General features: G+C 34.9%; 1 protein-coding gene across 1 annotated transcript in view; it reads right to left on the bottom strand.

Moving 5' to 3' along the window:
- LOC120636353 overlaps positions 1 to 16,765 on the bottom strand; it is a 143,762-nt gene that overhangs the window by 36,205 nt on the left and 90,792 nt on the right. Inside the window, exons 6-7 of the mRNA XM_039907801.1 lie at positions 9,518 to 9,601; positions 7,222 to 7,370 (exon numbers count right to left, since the gene is read on the bottom strand). Of these exons, the coding sequence (XP_039763735.1) occupies positions 7,222 to 7,370; positions 9,518 to 9,601 (233 nt within the window). The remainder of the gene's footprint in view (positions 1 to 7,221; positions 7,371 to 9,517; positions 9,602 to 16,765) is intronic.

Raw genomic sequence — 16,765 nt, 5'->3', positions numbered from 1 at the left:
ATGTACGACTATGAACATTTTTGTACGTAGTTCAAAAAATATATTATATACGACTGCTAAATTCTGTTCGAATTTTCAAATTTGAAAATGTCGCCATGGAATAACCACCTGATTTTTATTTTCCTTAACTCTACGCCGTTCAAATTCGTTCTGGCATTTAGCAGTTATATTAATTCACAAACTCACATACATACATTGATCCTGCAAACATTACACACCTTTTTTGGCAGTCATGTGAAAGTCAGTTGTAAATAATAGTCCAGGGCGTTTCATCTATAGGTTCTTGTGGAGTGGACTATGACAGGTTATTTGCCGAATGTCTTATACTCCAAGAGGGCGTACGAAATTATAAATACTAGGAATTGTTTTATAGTAAAAGTCTTTCTTTGTTTTTGGCGATTACTAATAACGTCGTTTCTATATTTTTTACTAAAGTTATGATTTACTTACCAAGCTGATGTCCAACCTAAATAAGAGGAAAACCATTGCCTCTAAACAGCACTTCGCAGGCAGCACAAGCTGAAGGCCTTATGTGCCTGTCATTAAGCCGGCAACCACAGAATTGCTGCTTGACGGGAGGAAAAGGAAAAAGCTCTAAACTACTTGAAAAACTTGACAATAAATAATTAATATATCATATAAACCATAAAGACCACAAATTACAGTGTAAAATAGCAAAAACCTAAAAAAAGATACTCAAGAACAAACAGAAACTTTTGAAATTTGAAATGATTAGACGTTGCGACATTGTGGACAAAGTTTTCCCTTCTCAGCTCTGTATTGCTTGAAAATAACTAGACACAAGTATGCAAATTACTTCAAATTGGCTAGAAGCTGTTTACCGCTGCGTTGGAGGACGTTTTTAAGCTTCTGGATTGGAACGGGCTTGGCATCAACATTAACGGCGAGTACATCACTCAACTTCGGTTTGCCGACGATGTAGTCATAATGGCAGAGACTCTGGAAGACCTTAATGCGATGCTCAATGACCTCAGCAGAGTTTCTCAACAGGTGGGCCTTCGTATGAACATGAGCAAGACGAAAATTATGTCTAACACTCATGTTCCGCTCCACCCAATAATTGTTGGGAGCTCTGCACTCGAAATTGTAGACGAGTATATATACCTAGGACACACGATCCAGTTAGGTAGGTCCAATTTCGAGAAAGAGGTAAACCGCCGAATCCAACTCGGATGGGCAGCATTCGGGAAACTTCGTGACATCTTCTCGTCCAAAATCCCCCAGTGCCTGAAGACTAAAGTCTTCGAACAGTGCGTGTTGCCAGTGATGACTTACGGATCAGAGACATGGTCGCTAACTATGGGCCTCATAAGAAGGCTCAGAGTCACTCAGCGGGCGATGGAGAGAGCTATGTTAGGAGTATCTCTACGTGATCAAATGAGGAGATCCGTAGAAGAACTAGAGTTACCGACATAGCTCAGCGAGTTGCGAAGCTGAAGTGGCAATGGGCGGGGCACATAGCTCGGAGAACCGATGGACGTTGGGGTCTTAAGATGCTAGAATGGCGACCCCGAACCGGTAAACGCAGCGTAGGTCGGCCCCAAACGAGGTGGACAGATGACATCAGGCGAGTAGCTGGGAGCCGTTGGAGGCAAGCGGCCCAGGACCGTGCATTGTGGGACTCCCTACAAAATACCTATGTCCAGCAGTGGACGTCAATTGGTTGAGATGATGAAGTATGCAAATTACTTTTGTATTTTCTATTAATCTTTCAGATTTTAGATTAATCATTTTTTTGAAGATAGTTACAAAATATATTATTAATTCAGGTTTCAAATGTAAACTATCAGAAATTCTAATAAATAATCGCAAATTGTAGAACTACTTCGTAATAATAAACTTTTTGCTTTTCCGAAGCAGTCCCTCGAAATATCCCATGCCCTCTTGGCCCATTGTTAACATAATATGACACGTTGAAGCTGTTCTGCCACTTGACAGGTCCGATTAATCGGGTACATTTTAATTATAAATAATATTATACACATACAATTATTATTATTATTTATTCTTTTTATTCTGCTACAGGTTAGCCATTGAATCTCATCCAGAGCACAGGTCTCCTCTCAGAAGTGTTTAGACCGTAACCTTAGAACATCGTAGGCCAAGTGCGTATTTGAGACTTTAAAAGCCATATTATAACTAAGATACAAAAACAACATGCAAACCTACCTACTAAAATGCGAAAAAGAATATTCCCTAAAAATGTTTAATTCGGTGCCAAGTAAAATGTAGAAAAAATCTTGGTACTTTCCTTGTTACATAAAATTGAACAGTATGCCAACAATATAGTATAACAGTATTATACTGAGTTATTTTTACATTTTTCTAGTCACCGACATTAAAATGAATAGAAAATATTAATTTTTTGCTCATCGAGGTTCAATCCAGACGTCGAGTTCATAGCGCGGCATTCATTTGTCGGACGTCTAACTAGATGTCACCACTTGTACTTTCAATCGCGCTATCGTTTGGTTCACCTCAAAAGTATAAGACGCGTCGACGACTAAAAGTTTCAACTTATTAAAACTATATATAACAAATTTTTGAAAGACAGACAAATCATAGTAATATGATCGTCCTCTATAATTAAACTATGTTCATGACTACGTCAGTGAGCGTAATATTGGCGTATAAGTAGACAACGCAAAAAAAACGTTTTTGTACTTATACACGTACACGCGTTAGAAGTTATACTTCTTTGGCGTAACAAGATGAAAATATTTTCATAAATTCTATATTTCGCCTTATTCTACGTTTTTAGAAGATACTAACATTAGAAAAAAGGTTTTTAATACATTGAATGTTTTATCATAATGAATTATAGTTAAATATAGTTAAAGAAAAAAAAAAACATTCGTAGATGTCCTTACTTTTACTTTGTTGACTATAGCTAACTTCAGGGTGTATTAAATAGAAGATCTTAACGTTTAGATTTCAAAAGTGTCAAATAAATGTATTTGTAATGTGATCCAATTTCAAACGATTGTCTGTTGTGAACTTTGAAATGCGGTTTTTCTGAGATGGATGATTAGGTTTCCTATTGGGCTGACTTAAAAAAAAATGCTACATCTATGTTACGTAACAATAAATCTAATATGCCAAATATGAGTGACCAAAATAAACAAATAAATTGTTAATTTGGGTATGATATGAAGATCCAAAAAAAATGTAGATAAAAGAAATTTAAACAGTCCTTCTGTGGTGAACCTTGAAATGCGAGGTGTAGTCTTATTTACTACCTTATAAAGCAAGAAAGTGTCATAAGGTTGGAACAGAGCTCTCACGTTGCCATATTTAGCAAATTTATATTGATGACTATAAAGGAGTGCGAGCATCATTGAATTAGACATCGACATTACGTGCATGATAACGAAATCGAAGTTTGTAGTCAATGTTTGTTATTAGAACATTTGGTTACAACTTGAAACCTATACTAGGTTTAACAAGACGTGAATTTATTATATCTAGGGCGGTTTAGGTATTGTATAGGTGTTAACGGTGTTCCGTGCCAATACGTTTGTTAGATATTGGCCTATTGGATATAATTAGTGTTCAACAATACATGACAGTTGGTCGAGTGGATTTTGTTTAAAAGGTCGGGAGTTTACTCAGCTTGTTTGATGATAATTGGTCCCAGATAGCCGCGGCTACGAAATAGTGGATTGCGCTGTTCATATCCAAGATTGCTACCCCAAACTGACGAATTACTTTTTCTTTTACAACACAAACCCATATGGGTATTAAATGAAAGAGCTTGATTATTAGAAAATTTAACACTATATTACTAGAACAATACAACAACTATAATAGTAATAGAAATGAACATTATATATTTACTAGCTCGCGTGTATATTGCCCGCGACTTCGTCTGCGTTTGTTTTTGTTTTTGGAAGACATGTGGCATTCGATTTAGGTGTAATTCTACGCACTTTATGTATTTAGGATAGCTAAGCCTTAAATGTCGGGTTGGCTGCCGTCCGCTGAGGAGTTTTGTCCTGTATCTCCAATCACATTCATCAAATTTACACGAAATTTGGGAAAAATTAAACAGACATTATAACCTCTAAAGTACAAAAGTAAATATTTAAATCGGTTATCATTTGACGGCGTTATGGTGTAAAATCGTCAAACACTTTCGTCCCCTCTCCCAAAAGAACTGAGCTTAATTTGGGGATAAAAAGCATCCTATATTAATTCTAATACCTTCAGAAATATGTGTTCGAAGTTTAATGATGATCGGTTTAGTAGTTATTGCGTGAAAGCGAAACAAACAAACTTACATTGACATTTATAATATGAGTAAAGTAAGGTAATAAGTATTATAGGGTTATAGGGATAATAAATAAAAATAAACTATACTATGTTATATAACATACACATATAAGAATTAATAAAATAAATCCATGTGATAGATAAAATTATAATTAATTAAAAAGTGTGGTGTTACTTTAGAGCTGTACATAAATTATCTTTTAGGATTTATTAGGTATACTCGTACAAGCGAATTTTTAACATAACATCCATGGTCTTATTTTTCACGTGACTTTAGCAAGAGATGTTAATGTAGATACAAAAACGAGTACGTCATTTAATTTGGCCTGAACAACCGTGGAGATGAGAAAATGTTTTATGTTGCCTCTTTATTTTTTAATTAAATCATTGTATGGTTGGCCGGGCTCGTGAGTGGGACGACTCTCAGTACATTGTGTGTACGCTCTGCAAACAATTACAAAGGTATTTAGAATATTTTATTATATTTTCACGTTTTTTTGTTGGGACGCCCGTATATGGTAAACCCCAATGCAATTTGAAAAATCCTTTTTTATTTGACAGCCGAATTTCTGATAAAATCTGTTACTTTTAAAAATTATCTATGTAATTCTTTAATAAGGGTCGAAGGTGGTATTAAAGTCCGTAACTTTTCAGGTTATATCATTACAAATAAGTATTCGGTCGTTGGCAATGCTGTGTGTTCGATTCCCACAACTGGAACATGGTGATGAATATAAATATTTTTCAGTGCCTGGATGTTTATCTGTATGTTATAAATCATCGTCAGTCATCTTAGTACCCATAACACGAGTTGCGCTTACTTTGGGGCTGGATGGCGATGTATTTTTATTAAATAAATGTTAAATGGGTTCGAAACATGTTCCGGAATTTGTAAAAATTCTACCCCCAGTATAAGGTTAATTTCTAATTTTACAAAGACAATACACATATCGCCATCTGGCCCCAAATTAAGCCTAGATTTTGTTATGAGTACTAAGATGACTGATGAATTTTATATTTTTTTAATTAAAGCAATTAAAACAACAAGTTATGTTTTAATTGCTTTAATCTCACCTGTGGTAAATAATGATGCTAGGATGATAGCAGGCACTGATTACGCCTTTTTGTTAAATTTGAAATCCTTGTTTTTGATGTGAAACATCTATAGATGAGGGTAAACCTGATTGTTGTATGATACTATATAATGGAATGTAGATATATATAGTTGATTATACGTAGTTGAGTTGTCGCGATTTCAAATATTTTATAAACTTGAAATACTTTTTAGTTTTATTTTGATTTTAGTTTTGTCTTTTTTATGCAACAAATTTATATTGCTTTATCTTCTTAGTACGCTATATCTCATTCCTGTCTTAATCTGTTCTTTTATGCATTTAACTTATATAAAAAAAAACCAACATTTTTCACATTTGCCGGGCGTCCTGTGGCGCCACAAACATTTTTTTTAAATCAGGTTTTAACACTTTTTAATAGCTGAAATCAAATAGGTACCTGCCTATTTGTTTTTATCTTTTAAATGACGGAGTTCTGAGATAACAAACGTAAAAAAATCAAACGAATTAATAACCTCCTCTTTTTTGTCTATCGGTTAAAATATGCTTTGCTTTGCTTGGTAGTTGAAAACAAAAGCAAGACCAACTGCTTGTCAGATTTAGAATTCACGGCAAATGTGGCAGGTAACGTTAACTTGATTGCATCCGACATCAAATTCAATTATAAAGTCAGCCATATGGGTGGATTTCAAGCTTTCCTTGGCCAATAAATAGTTCATTTTTATTCTATGACGGTTCTCTTTTAATGGAGTTCGGCCATGACTTTTTTATTGTCGGTTGTGATTATATGATCGATATTGTCTACCACCTGCCTAATAAATATTGTACAGTGGGTGAATAGTTAAGCAACTATTTCTCTCTTTTTTACATGAGTAATTGGACGTATGAAAGAATAAGATAAAACCTTATACAACTGCAACTGCTATGCAAGATTTATTAGTAAGACTGGTCGAAATCCAGTCTTATTAAACCCTGAAGCAAAAACGAACGAGTGTTGTAAGCATTGATTTACTCTGGTTATAAGTTTGACGTGTCTTTGTATGTATCTGTCTGTGGCATTGAAGCTCCCGGACGAATGGACTTTCAGCGATTTTGTTTTTTTGTTTGAAAAGTGAATGAGTCGGGAGTGTTCTCAGCTATGTTAAATGAAAATTAGTCTAAGATAGTCGCCATTTTGTGTGGAGGGCCAATAGGCAAACAATTTTTTCACAACACTCTTAATATGAGTGTCAAATGAAAGGGCTTGACTAGTAGAATACTAAATCTACATCTAAATACATACAATCTTTAAACGCCCCTACTTTAACCCGCAAGGTCCCCAAAATGGTTATATGGTATATTTAAGTGTATTAAGTTCTTTGTATCTAAGTAAATATATTAATGTTGTTATGGCTCATTATATGTATTTATTTTGTTCACGGGCGTGAGAGTAGATTTCGAATAATAATAGTTTTTATTTGATTAATAGTACAATTTTTTTCTTAAATTAGCCTGGACCAAACTAAGATATCCCGTGTCTTGGGGGTCAGTGTCTTCAAAGTCAAAAATATCTATTTTTTATCGATTACGTAGTCCTTTATACTATAATAGGACTTTTCTATATGCTTACGTTTAATACAAACTGAACTTTTTAGGAGACATCTCAAAGATGTCAATGGGTAGTTTATTGTAGAATCGTATGTAATTTATTTTAAACGAATTATGAATTTTATGTACCAAATAAATTATCGAGATTGGAAAAAAAAACAGAGAGAATACATATTTAGAAGTTTACATTATGATGTACTGCATCCGCCACTGAAATACAATTTCAATAGCTGGAGTGATGCAAAGGTTTATAGATCGATGGATGAACTTACGCATAGCTCTGGTCGGTGCTTCGGAGAACTCCTCAGGGTCGCAACGGCTTGGTAGAGGTCTTGCGGTTGAACGTCGGCGGCCACTCGGTGCTGAGCTCGTGGTAGTAGTATGCTGGGCTGCTGCAGTATATTGCACTACTGCCAGCTGTAAGAATAATGTTTATTAAGGATTGTTTTACTTAAAGGTTAACATTCGACGGCCGATTGGCGCAGTTTGCAGCGACCCTGCTTTCTGAGTCCAAGGCCGTGGGTTAGATTCCCACTACTGGAAAATGTTCGTGTGACGAGCATGAATGTTTTTCAGTGTCTGGGTGTTTATATGTATATTCTAAGTATTTTTGTATATTCTGCATAATAATATTCATCAGCTATCTTAGTACCCATAACATATCTTACTTTGGGGCTAGATGGGGATGCGTGTATTGTCGTAGTATATTTATTTATTATAATAATAATCGTAAAAGCCTTACTTTACCGCCATTTTAAGCCAACTGTGCGTTGATACATAAACAGCAGGTCTGACCAGCGGGTCATGTTTATGTATCAACGCATTAGATGTTCGCACCAAAAAGGTTCGTGACCGAGAATCAGGGAGCTAGAAATTCTCATTGCACGGCTAACAATGGTCGATCTACGACCACCTTTAATTTAACTTCTGAACCGTTCGACGTAAAAAGGTGGCCATCAAAGTTCCACAATGCCCCCGAATTGCTCCCCAACAATACAAGCTACTGTATCCCCGAATGATCACTTGTGGCACGTTCATCAATCAACTTCGTACTGGCGGCAGGGATTATCGAATACATTTACACTCTGGCCATGGAATAAATCAATTCGATGGTCCCTCATGCTGGAAATGGATCAGCTCGTTCTCCTATGCACCACAGCATAAAGAAATTAATGGTAACGTTCTTTATTGTTCACCAAACATGACTAAAATGATATTAGTAATAATAATTTTAATAAAACTTTTTATTACTTTAAATAATAGAAAAAAAATACAGGAAAAAAAATAATAATATAGGGCGTAAAGGTGGCTTTGTCTCTGGTAGTGATCTCTTCCAGACAACCATTTAAAGAAAGGAGAACAAAAAATTGTGCTGGTGGTTGGTGCACAGATAGAAAAAGAGAAATAACAATAAACTTACATAAAATTACATACTCTGTTATTTACACCCTAAATGCATACACCAATTATATAAAAATAAATATTTTAACTATAAATTTAACCTTAACTTTAAATAAGTTATATTAAACAATCATAAACACAACTTAAACATATATTTATGAACTTAGCGAGATAAGAGGTAAGCCTTCAGACGACGTTTGAATAAATTACGAGCTTTGGATTAATCAAATTTTTGAGATGATTTCATTCGATTGAATGATCAAAACATAACTTAAATTTTTTACTACGATAGGTTTAGTTCTTACCGGTTGAAACCCCAAACGTTGCTTTGAACGCAGACATTTTGAATGAATATTTTATATTTTTCAAGCATCAAAGGCATACTGAGTATTTTTTTTTCAAGTTTTATGATATTGAATATCTTGCAAGGGCTTTTGGTTTAAAAATAAGATATTTTTTAGAAAAAAAAGAAGCAAGGCGTTATATGGAATATAAATTAGTATTAAAGTCTTTTATTTGTTACATCGATTTTTCAACAAAAATTGGTATTTGGGTTAAGAGTAATTCTTTAACACGTAGTATATATTATATTCATATAAATGTTTATTATTTCATTATTATTATGTATTTTGCATATAATATAATATTAAAGTAATTTTTTTTCGAATTATTTATTATCTTTAGTAGTTGTTATTATTATTAGTAGGTTATGTAGATTCTTGTTAGTGTTAAGATATATTGCATGTTTTATTAATTATCATTAAGATACAATAAGAGATCTCTTCCTCTATAAGCTTTCCTTTGTATACTTCATATATTTATGTATGTAATCATAATTTTTGGTACAAAAATAATAAATAAATAAATAGGTTTGATATAAACGCGTACAAGTTAGCCCGCTAAAATGTTATACCGTATCAATCTTACCACGTAGTGAGATTGCAGTCAAGGGCTGCATACTCGTCATCCGCATTCTATTAACGTCAGACATCCTCTCTCATAGGAGATACAGTTTTAGAGCGTAGACCCACCATGCTGCTCCCATGCGGGTCGGTGGGTTTTGACACAAGTTGCTCTCCGAGGCATGGGGGTTGGCACAGGACCTCGTTATCCGTAGTCAAACGTGCTAAACAGTTGACCATAGAAGCAGTGATGATACTCACCCTATCAGAATTGTCAAAAGCAACCGTCCCACGCCCTTCAAAATATTCTTGCAGTTGCGAAATCACGCACACCATGGCGTAGATCTGTCAACAAAAGTACATAATATGAAAAACTAGATAAAAAACGACTCCGTTTTTTAGTTTAATATAAATCCAGCAGGAACCTATCAATATTCCGGGATAAAAGTATCCTATAACCGTTTCCAGGATGCAAAATTTCTTTACAAAATTTCGCCCAGATAGTTTTAGCTGAGCAGGCTTGCATAGTAAAAGGTTTCTTTTAATCGGCACGTTTCTCTTCTCGGAATGGGAAGATATACCAATACGCATCAAATCATATTCGATTGGACGAAGAAAATGTACATAACTGTGAAAGTAAAATGTGCGTGGCGGAAAACGAACTCCGCCCCTCCGAAAACCGGCCAAACCACTAGGTTACTACGTTATTTGTTACAAATTAAAGAAAACACTGTAATAATGGCAGAGAAGAAAAATGAGTTACATTAAACGTACAAGGGTGTTCCATTTTCATATCTTGTTTTATAAATTAGAATTATGGTCATTTATTTAAAATACCTCTTGTTTCATTTTCACACAATCATAGTGAAAAGCAGAGTGTACGGCCATAACTCGGTCATAAAACCTATTCTATCCTCAACTGAAATAACCATAAAGACTTAAATATATCGGATAAATGTCTAGATAAAATGGCTCATTTCATACAGTGTGTATGAGTGTGCAAATGTATGTTCTTGTGTGCGTGTGCGAGTCTTCGTTTATGTAGAAGTGCAATCTTAAATGAATGATTTCACATCATTTATTGTCTCTCGCAGTTTAGTTATTTCGATAAATGGAATATATCAAGTTTTGAATAAAATTTATTATTGTTTCTTGCCAGACGCAATAAACCTTTTTCTGCTTGTATGAAAGTCGTACTCAAGATTTGTTTTTTATTCTTATAATCTAACTAGTAGAACCGGTAAATGTTGTCTTGCCCGGAGAAGCAAAGCCACATTAAAGATTATATTTTAATCAAGTGACACACTGACAGCGGCGCCACCTACTGGGTCTATTTGTATTTCTATAGCATACAGAAACCCATTGAAATACACGTACAGAAGATTAATGTACATTATACGAAATCCAGTAAACTTGGCACTTAAGGTGGATTTGTTTAATGTAATAATGAGTAATATATATGGACGCCAGCTTTTAATATGTACTGGAATAAGACAAGAGTATAATGGTAGGAAGACTGCTGGAATAACGCTGATTACCTCGGAACAAAACATATATTATTAGTTTAAAAAATATATATGTGTGTTATGTGTACGTGTGTTATGGCTGCTATTTTGAAGAACAAGCAGCCACTGAAGTGGTTAGAAAGTAAACCAGGCTACATACTGAAATATTCAAGCCCCATTGGAGTTAACTGTGTTCTGTAATTCAGACGGATGAACGGGATGACATACGGACACAATGCCAATTGACTCAAGTTTCAAGTAAACTGGGATACCACGCTTCGTTCGGTCAAATATTTACCTCCAATTTCCAAAATCAACATTGCTGTACGCCCAAAAAGCACAGGCTACGGTGCTGTAAAATTAAATAGCCCATTATCAATTAAATTTAAACTCTTCTCAGTTGTAACAAAGTGTAATATTGCAGACATTTTAAGTTTACGCATACATATCGATTCCGACTCTACTAATTAACTCTTTTGTGCCAGTTAGTAAGGGTGAAAGAGATAGTAACAGTAAGTTTGTCTTGCTCTTTTAAATGGAGAAATGCTTCAAGGTCTAATGTCAAGGTCGAGTACAGACACAGGTAACGATGGTGCACTCAACACATTATCAATCTGGTGTTGAAATCTATAAATTTAAATTATCAATATTAGCGCATAAATGAAATACCAAGAAGCAGGCAGCGAAACGCCGCATTATGATATATTATTCAGTATACCCGGCCGCACTTCACTATGATTCAGTCTGATAATAATTCCTTTTGCCTGGGAAAGGGGGGGATAAGATATATACATATAGAAATACTAGTAAATAAATAAATATACTACGACAATACACACATCGCTATCTAGCGTAGCTTGTGTTATGGGTACTAAGATGACTGTGGATATTTTTTTAATGAATAATATACATACAAGCACCCAGAGACTGAAAAACATTCGTATTCATCACAGAAATATTTCCCAGTTGTGGGAATCGGACCCACGGCCTGGACTCAGAAAGCAGGGTCGCTGCCCACTGCACTAATCGACCGTCAAATATATATAGTAATGCAAAGTAGTTTAGAAATTTCAACTCAATTCACGAAACACCTTTTTTGAGTTGAAAATAAAAATCATCATTTTGTGGTGACGGTTCTCTTGGTTTTGAAATTTGTTATAGTATTCTACTAGCCAAGCATGATACTTATATGACATGAATGCAGTAATTTTCTAGGGATTGCCATTTTGGTTCGATTTTCAAACATAGCTAAGAACTCTTAAGATTTTTCTTAGAAAGAAACTTATTCACCTTTCAGCCATAAAAAAACAAAATCAAAATCGGTTCATCCGTTCGGGAGCTACAATGATTATCACGAACGCACTCTCTCTCACACACGCAGACACACACTCTCAAACACGTCAAACTTATAAAACCCCGTCCTTTTACCGTCGGGGTTGAAAATATAATAATAATTGGGGAACCGCTCCTACCGGCCGGAACGCATTGTGTGGACCGGTCTCATGTGCAACTGCTGTCATTAGCCCCTCGTCTCGAACCGTATAAAAGGGGGATGCTTGGTTGTAATCGATTCACTTGGCCCTCCGTGCGAGGCTGTGCATCTACAAGATGTATGTCCGCACGCGACTCACCTAAGCGGCCTCAGCGTGGTATGCGCTGGTTAGCGAGACAGGCTAGACGCTGCCGCGACTCTAACGGATTTAACACCACGGACCAAACGGTCAAACCCAGTGACCAGCCTGTAGTTGCAGGCGGCGTTGAAACCACTGATCAGTTTTCGCGAATCTATTCATTTGCAGCGCGGTTCTTTACTGCCCTACAGTTTAGAGGTGGTCGCAATGACCCTCTAGGTTCGATCTATTACCTAGGTTTACAGTTTTGACGACCTCCCGTAGTCCGTAGTGGTTAGCGCTGTGGTTTTAAGTTGGAGGTATCGGGTTCAAATCCGGGTAGGGGAAATTAGAAATTTTTAATTAAATTTTCTCTGCTGTGGTCTGGCTTCGGCGGTGGCTAGTTACCACCTTACCGACTAAGACATGCTGCTAATCGATTTAGCGTCACGTCATGACACGTAGAAACCGTTTAGTTTAACAGACTACCATCTTAGACTGCATGATCACAATATATATAATATAATAAATAAATAAAATGATGCAGGGTCCGTTTTTACCATTGGTAACGGAACCATAAAAATGACTTTAGTACTTACTTTGATCCTATAAAAGGGCATAGAAATACCTTACATTGTCGCATTTATTGAACAAGTAGGGTCTAAATGCCTATCTAAATTATGAAAATGAAGCTTAATTTGCTCCGCGACAAGCTGGAGAATCTGTATGGCGCAATTTATGATCTCTTCAATCAAATCCAATTCGATTAAGGACATTATAAATTACGCCATATATATACAGTAAATTGAACTTAATTTTCATAATATATCATGATTTTTGCCAACAATTAACTGCTCCTATCTAAATGCGTACATATATGTAGACCTACGACAATTTTTTTTAAGCTATAATTGACGATGTAAACATCGCTTCATCGCATGCGTTGCACCAGTTTCCTCCATCTTGGTTTATTAATTTATCATAGTGTATAGTTCTACTACTACGTTCTGCATTTGATACTAAAGTAATTAAACGTATTGTGGCGGCGGCCATCTTGGTTTATTAATTTATCATAGTGTATAGTTCTACTACTACGTTCTGCATTTGATACTATAAAGTAATTAAACGTTTTGTGGCGGCGGCCATCTTGGTTTATTAATTTATCATAGTGTATAGTTGTACTACTACGTTCTGCATTTGATACTAAAGTAATTAAACGTTTTGTGGCGGCGGCCATCTTGGTTTATTAATTTATCATAGTGTATAGTTCTACTACTACGTTCTGCAAGCGGCAGTAGCCCATTTGGTAGGCTAAGACTTTAGGTACTTTCGGGGAGTTGAGGCGTTGTTGCTACGTTATTCAATTTGATTTTACCTATACTTGGGAGATCTATCAGCATAAATTAGTAATTATAACACGAGTTATGCTTATTTTTAGAAACTAAACTTACAGAATGTGTAAAAACACCATACTGCGCTCCATAAAATTAACCAAAGATGTTCTTGTAGACCACGGAAAAAACTTTAAATATGAGATTACAAACATATACTGTAATATAGATAAGCAGGTAGGTAGGTAAGGGCGCTCTTTTCCAAACAACCTTCAAGCTGCCTAATTTAAGTGAGACTTGGTTGGCCATTTTATACTCACGCCTGATAAATTATGGGTACATTATAATGGGTTCGACAAAATAGAAATAGACGTCGAGACTAACCGAGGTGTCACTGACGCGCCGAACTCGACGGGTATTAAAAATACCGGCCACAAATAGCTACAGACTGTAAAAATAGGAACACTTTATTAATTTACATCAGGCTGTAAAATATAGCAATCAAAAAAATCTAATAACAAATATGTACCAATAAAGTACATTTAAAGTGTTTCTTATTTTATCCCAAATTTATTATAAGTAAGAAAAACCTACTTCAAATTTTCGCACTAGCATCTTATTAAAAATGTCAGAAATGTGGTCAAGAATTTCATATAATTGTTTCTCTTTGAACTACTTTAAATATATAGATTTATATAGATTGTTAGTTATTTTAAACTCATTTATTAGCACTCAACCCCTTAAAGGTCCTAATCTATACAATTATTTGTTGATGATTTTTTGAAGAAAACATTTTAATGGCTTAGAATATAATGAAGCTAAAAACTACTAAAGCAATACTAAATTGCAAAACTGATAATAATTTGGGGTAAAACACCATTTATTTTCAATGTATCATATTTTACGATTAGTTACCCGGTTTTGTTTTACTAGGCGCGAAAAGATTATTAAGAAGAAGATTGTCCTTTGTCTTAGGTCCTTTATAACAATAATATGTGCCGGGTCATTTGACAAATTGCCACAATTACCGTCGGTGCCTTTTCTATCAAAAAGGGTATTTTCATGTCGGAAGGAGCGCCCTTACGAATAATTTTACGTTTATTAAAAAAACCAAAATGACCCACCCAAGGGGAGACGATTCCTAAATAATCTCTATGCCTCTGCCAAAATACGGGTCCACCGGGTCAAAAATTTAATATTAACTTTTTTTTATTTGCTATATTGATATTTAATAATATTGAGTGTTCATGATTGTAATTGTGAATATATTTAACCAGACATAAAATGAACAAAAAAGTTTAAACACAGTTATGGTTTTAGAATTGCTGGTTCTGTATCTATCTCATGAGCATATTATTATTACGGCAGCAGCATTCATAACTAAGAACTTTAGACCTCACTGTTGGATTTGTAATTTATTTTAACTGATCGTAAATAACTCAATTATGTATAAAAAATTTAAAAAGAGATTTTTTTATTGTTGTTGACGAATAAATTTGTATCTCTTAATTATAATTAATTTAATAATAGGTATTACATAACATAATTTTAATTGATGGGTGAATTCCTGATTAAATATATGGTATAGGACTACATAATAATGGGTGTGTGTGTGTATTCATTTATAGTTTGCTCCGTAATATAATAATATCTACCCGGAATATTTGTGTTAGATTAGAGTATGTCGTCATAGAAGTGTTGCTTAATGAAAAATGTCTGTTTGCTATGGTGAGATTAGGGGTTTTTTTATGTGGGCCATATTCTGGAAACCGTCGTAAAACGATCCCGTCGAAGAACCCCGCATGTTTATTCTACAAATGCCTCATCAATGGCATCGCAAATTTATTGTAATAAAGATACCTTAAAACAAAATTTCATTTAAATACGTTTAGTTTTCTCCAGTCACTCCAGCCAATAAACAATCTCTTAAAAAACTTTAGTGATGAAGGTTCTTTTTAAATTGAGCAGTAGCAGCTTTTGTGTTGGAAAATGTATTATTAGGTTGCGTTAGTATCGCAGTAGTAATTCTTTCTTATTCAAATAAATAGTTTCATCATCAAGGACATTTCCATAGCATTAAAAAATGTATTTTTTAATTAATTCCAATGGGACATTTGATTAAAAAACAATCGCGAGTTTAAACACGCTTAATTGAAAATAGTTATTTTTAAAAACTACACCCTATTTTTCTCCCAAATACACTGTTCCGACGGGATGCTTTACAAAAAAAAACAAGAGCGGACCATGCCGCGGGCAACAGCTAGTCTTTTATTAAGTTATTAATGCATGTGTTATCAGGGTATCCGGACCACAGCATTCAAAAAATGGACAAAATTTTATGTAACTTAATATTATTTCATCTCGACTCGACACTTACTTTATTGCTGGGTCTTCTTTAATAAACCAACGAAAAAGATATTTTGCTCGGGAAATAATAATTACAAACTAAAATTAATATTTGCAATCAATATAAGCCGTCTAACTGTTCACTTATGGGCATGGTACCCAAAATGCTGGCGCTATTGCCCTTTTGAATTGCTAGACTTAGCCATTGGACTAAATAAACGCCAGCTCTTTGGTCCCCAGACGTAAGGACCAATTTTGGGGTGTCCGAAAAATGAGTTTTTTTTTTTAAAGAGTTTTGAAGTACCTTAACATAAATATCCAGGTAGGGTATACCTTCGTAATTATGATCATCATCCTCGTATTTATAATAGGTACCTTAAAACATCCCATAGAGACCTGTATCCCGTATAAAACATCTTTAGAGCCTATATATAGCCTAAGCCTTGTGAACCGATAAACCGAAACCTCGATACAGACCACATCAGAGAAAATTCAATAATAATTACGTAATTCGCAAAACGTCCTCGCCGGAGATCGACACGGTACCTATCACTTATAAAACCACAGCGCTTGCCAATGAGCGAGGGAGGACCTCGAAACACTATAAGTGAGACCTTGAAGATTAGAAGTCAGAATAAAAAAATATATATATACTACGACAATACACACATCACCGTCTAGCCCCAGAGTAAGCGTAACTTGTTTCATGGGTACTAA

The sequence above is a fragment of the Pararge aegeria genome, chromosome Z, assembly GCF_905163445.1.
Source record: "Pararge aegeria chromosome Z, ilParAegt1.1, whole genome shotgun sequence".
NCBI lineage: Eukaryota > Metazoa > Arthropoda > Insecta > Lepidoptera > Nymphalidae > Pararge > Pararge aegeria.
The sequence above is the reverse complement of the archived record's forward strand: the minus strand, read 5'-3'. Positions and strand labels throughout refer to the sequence as shown.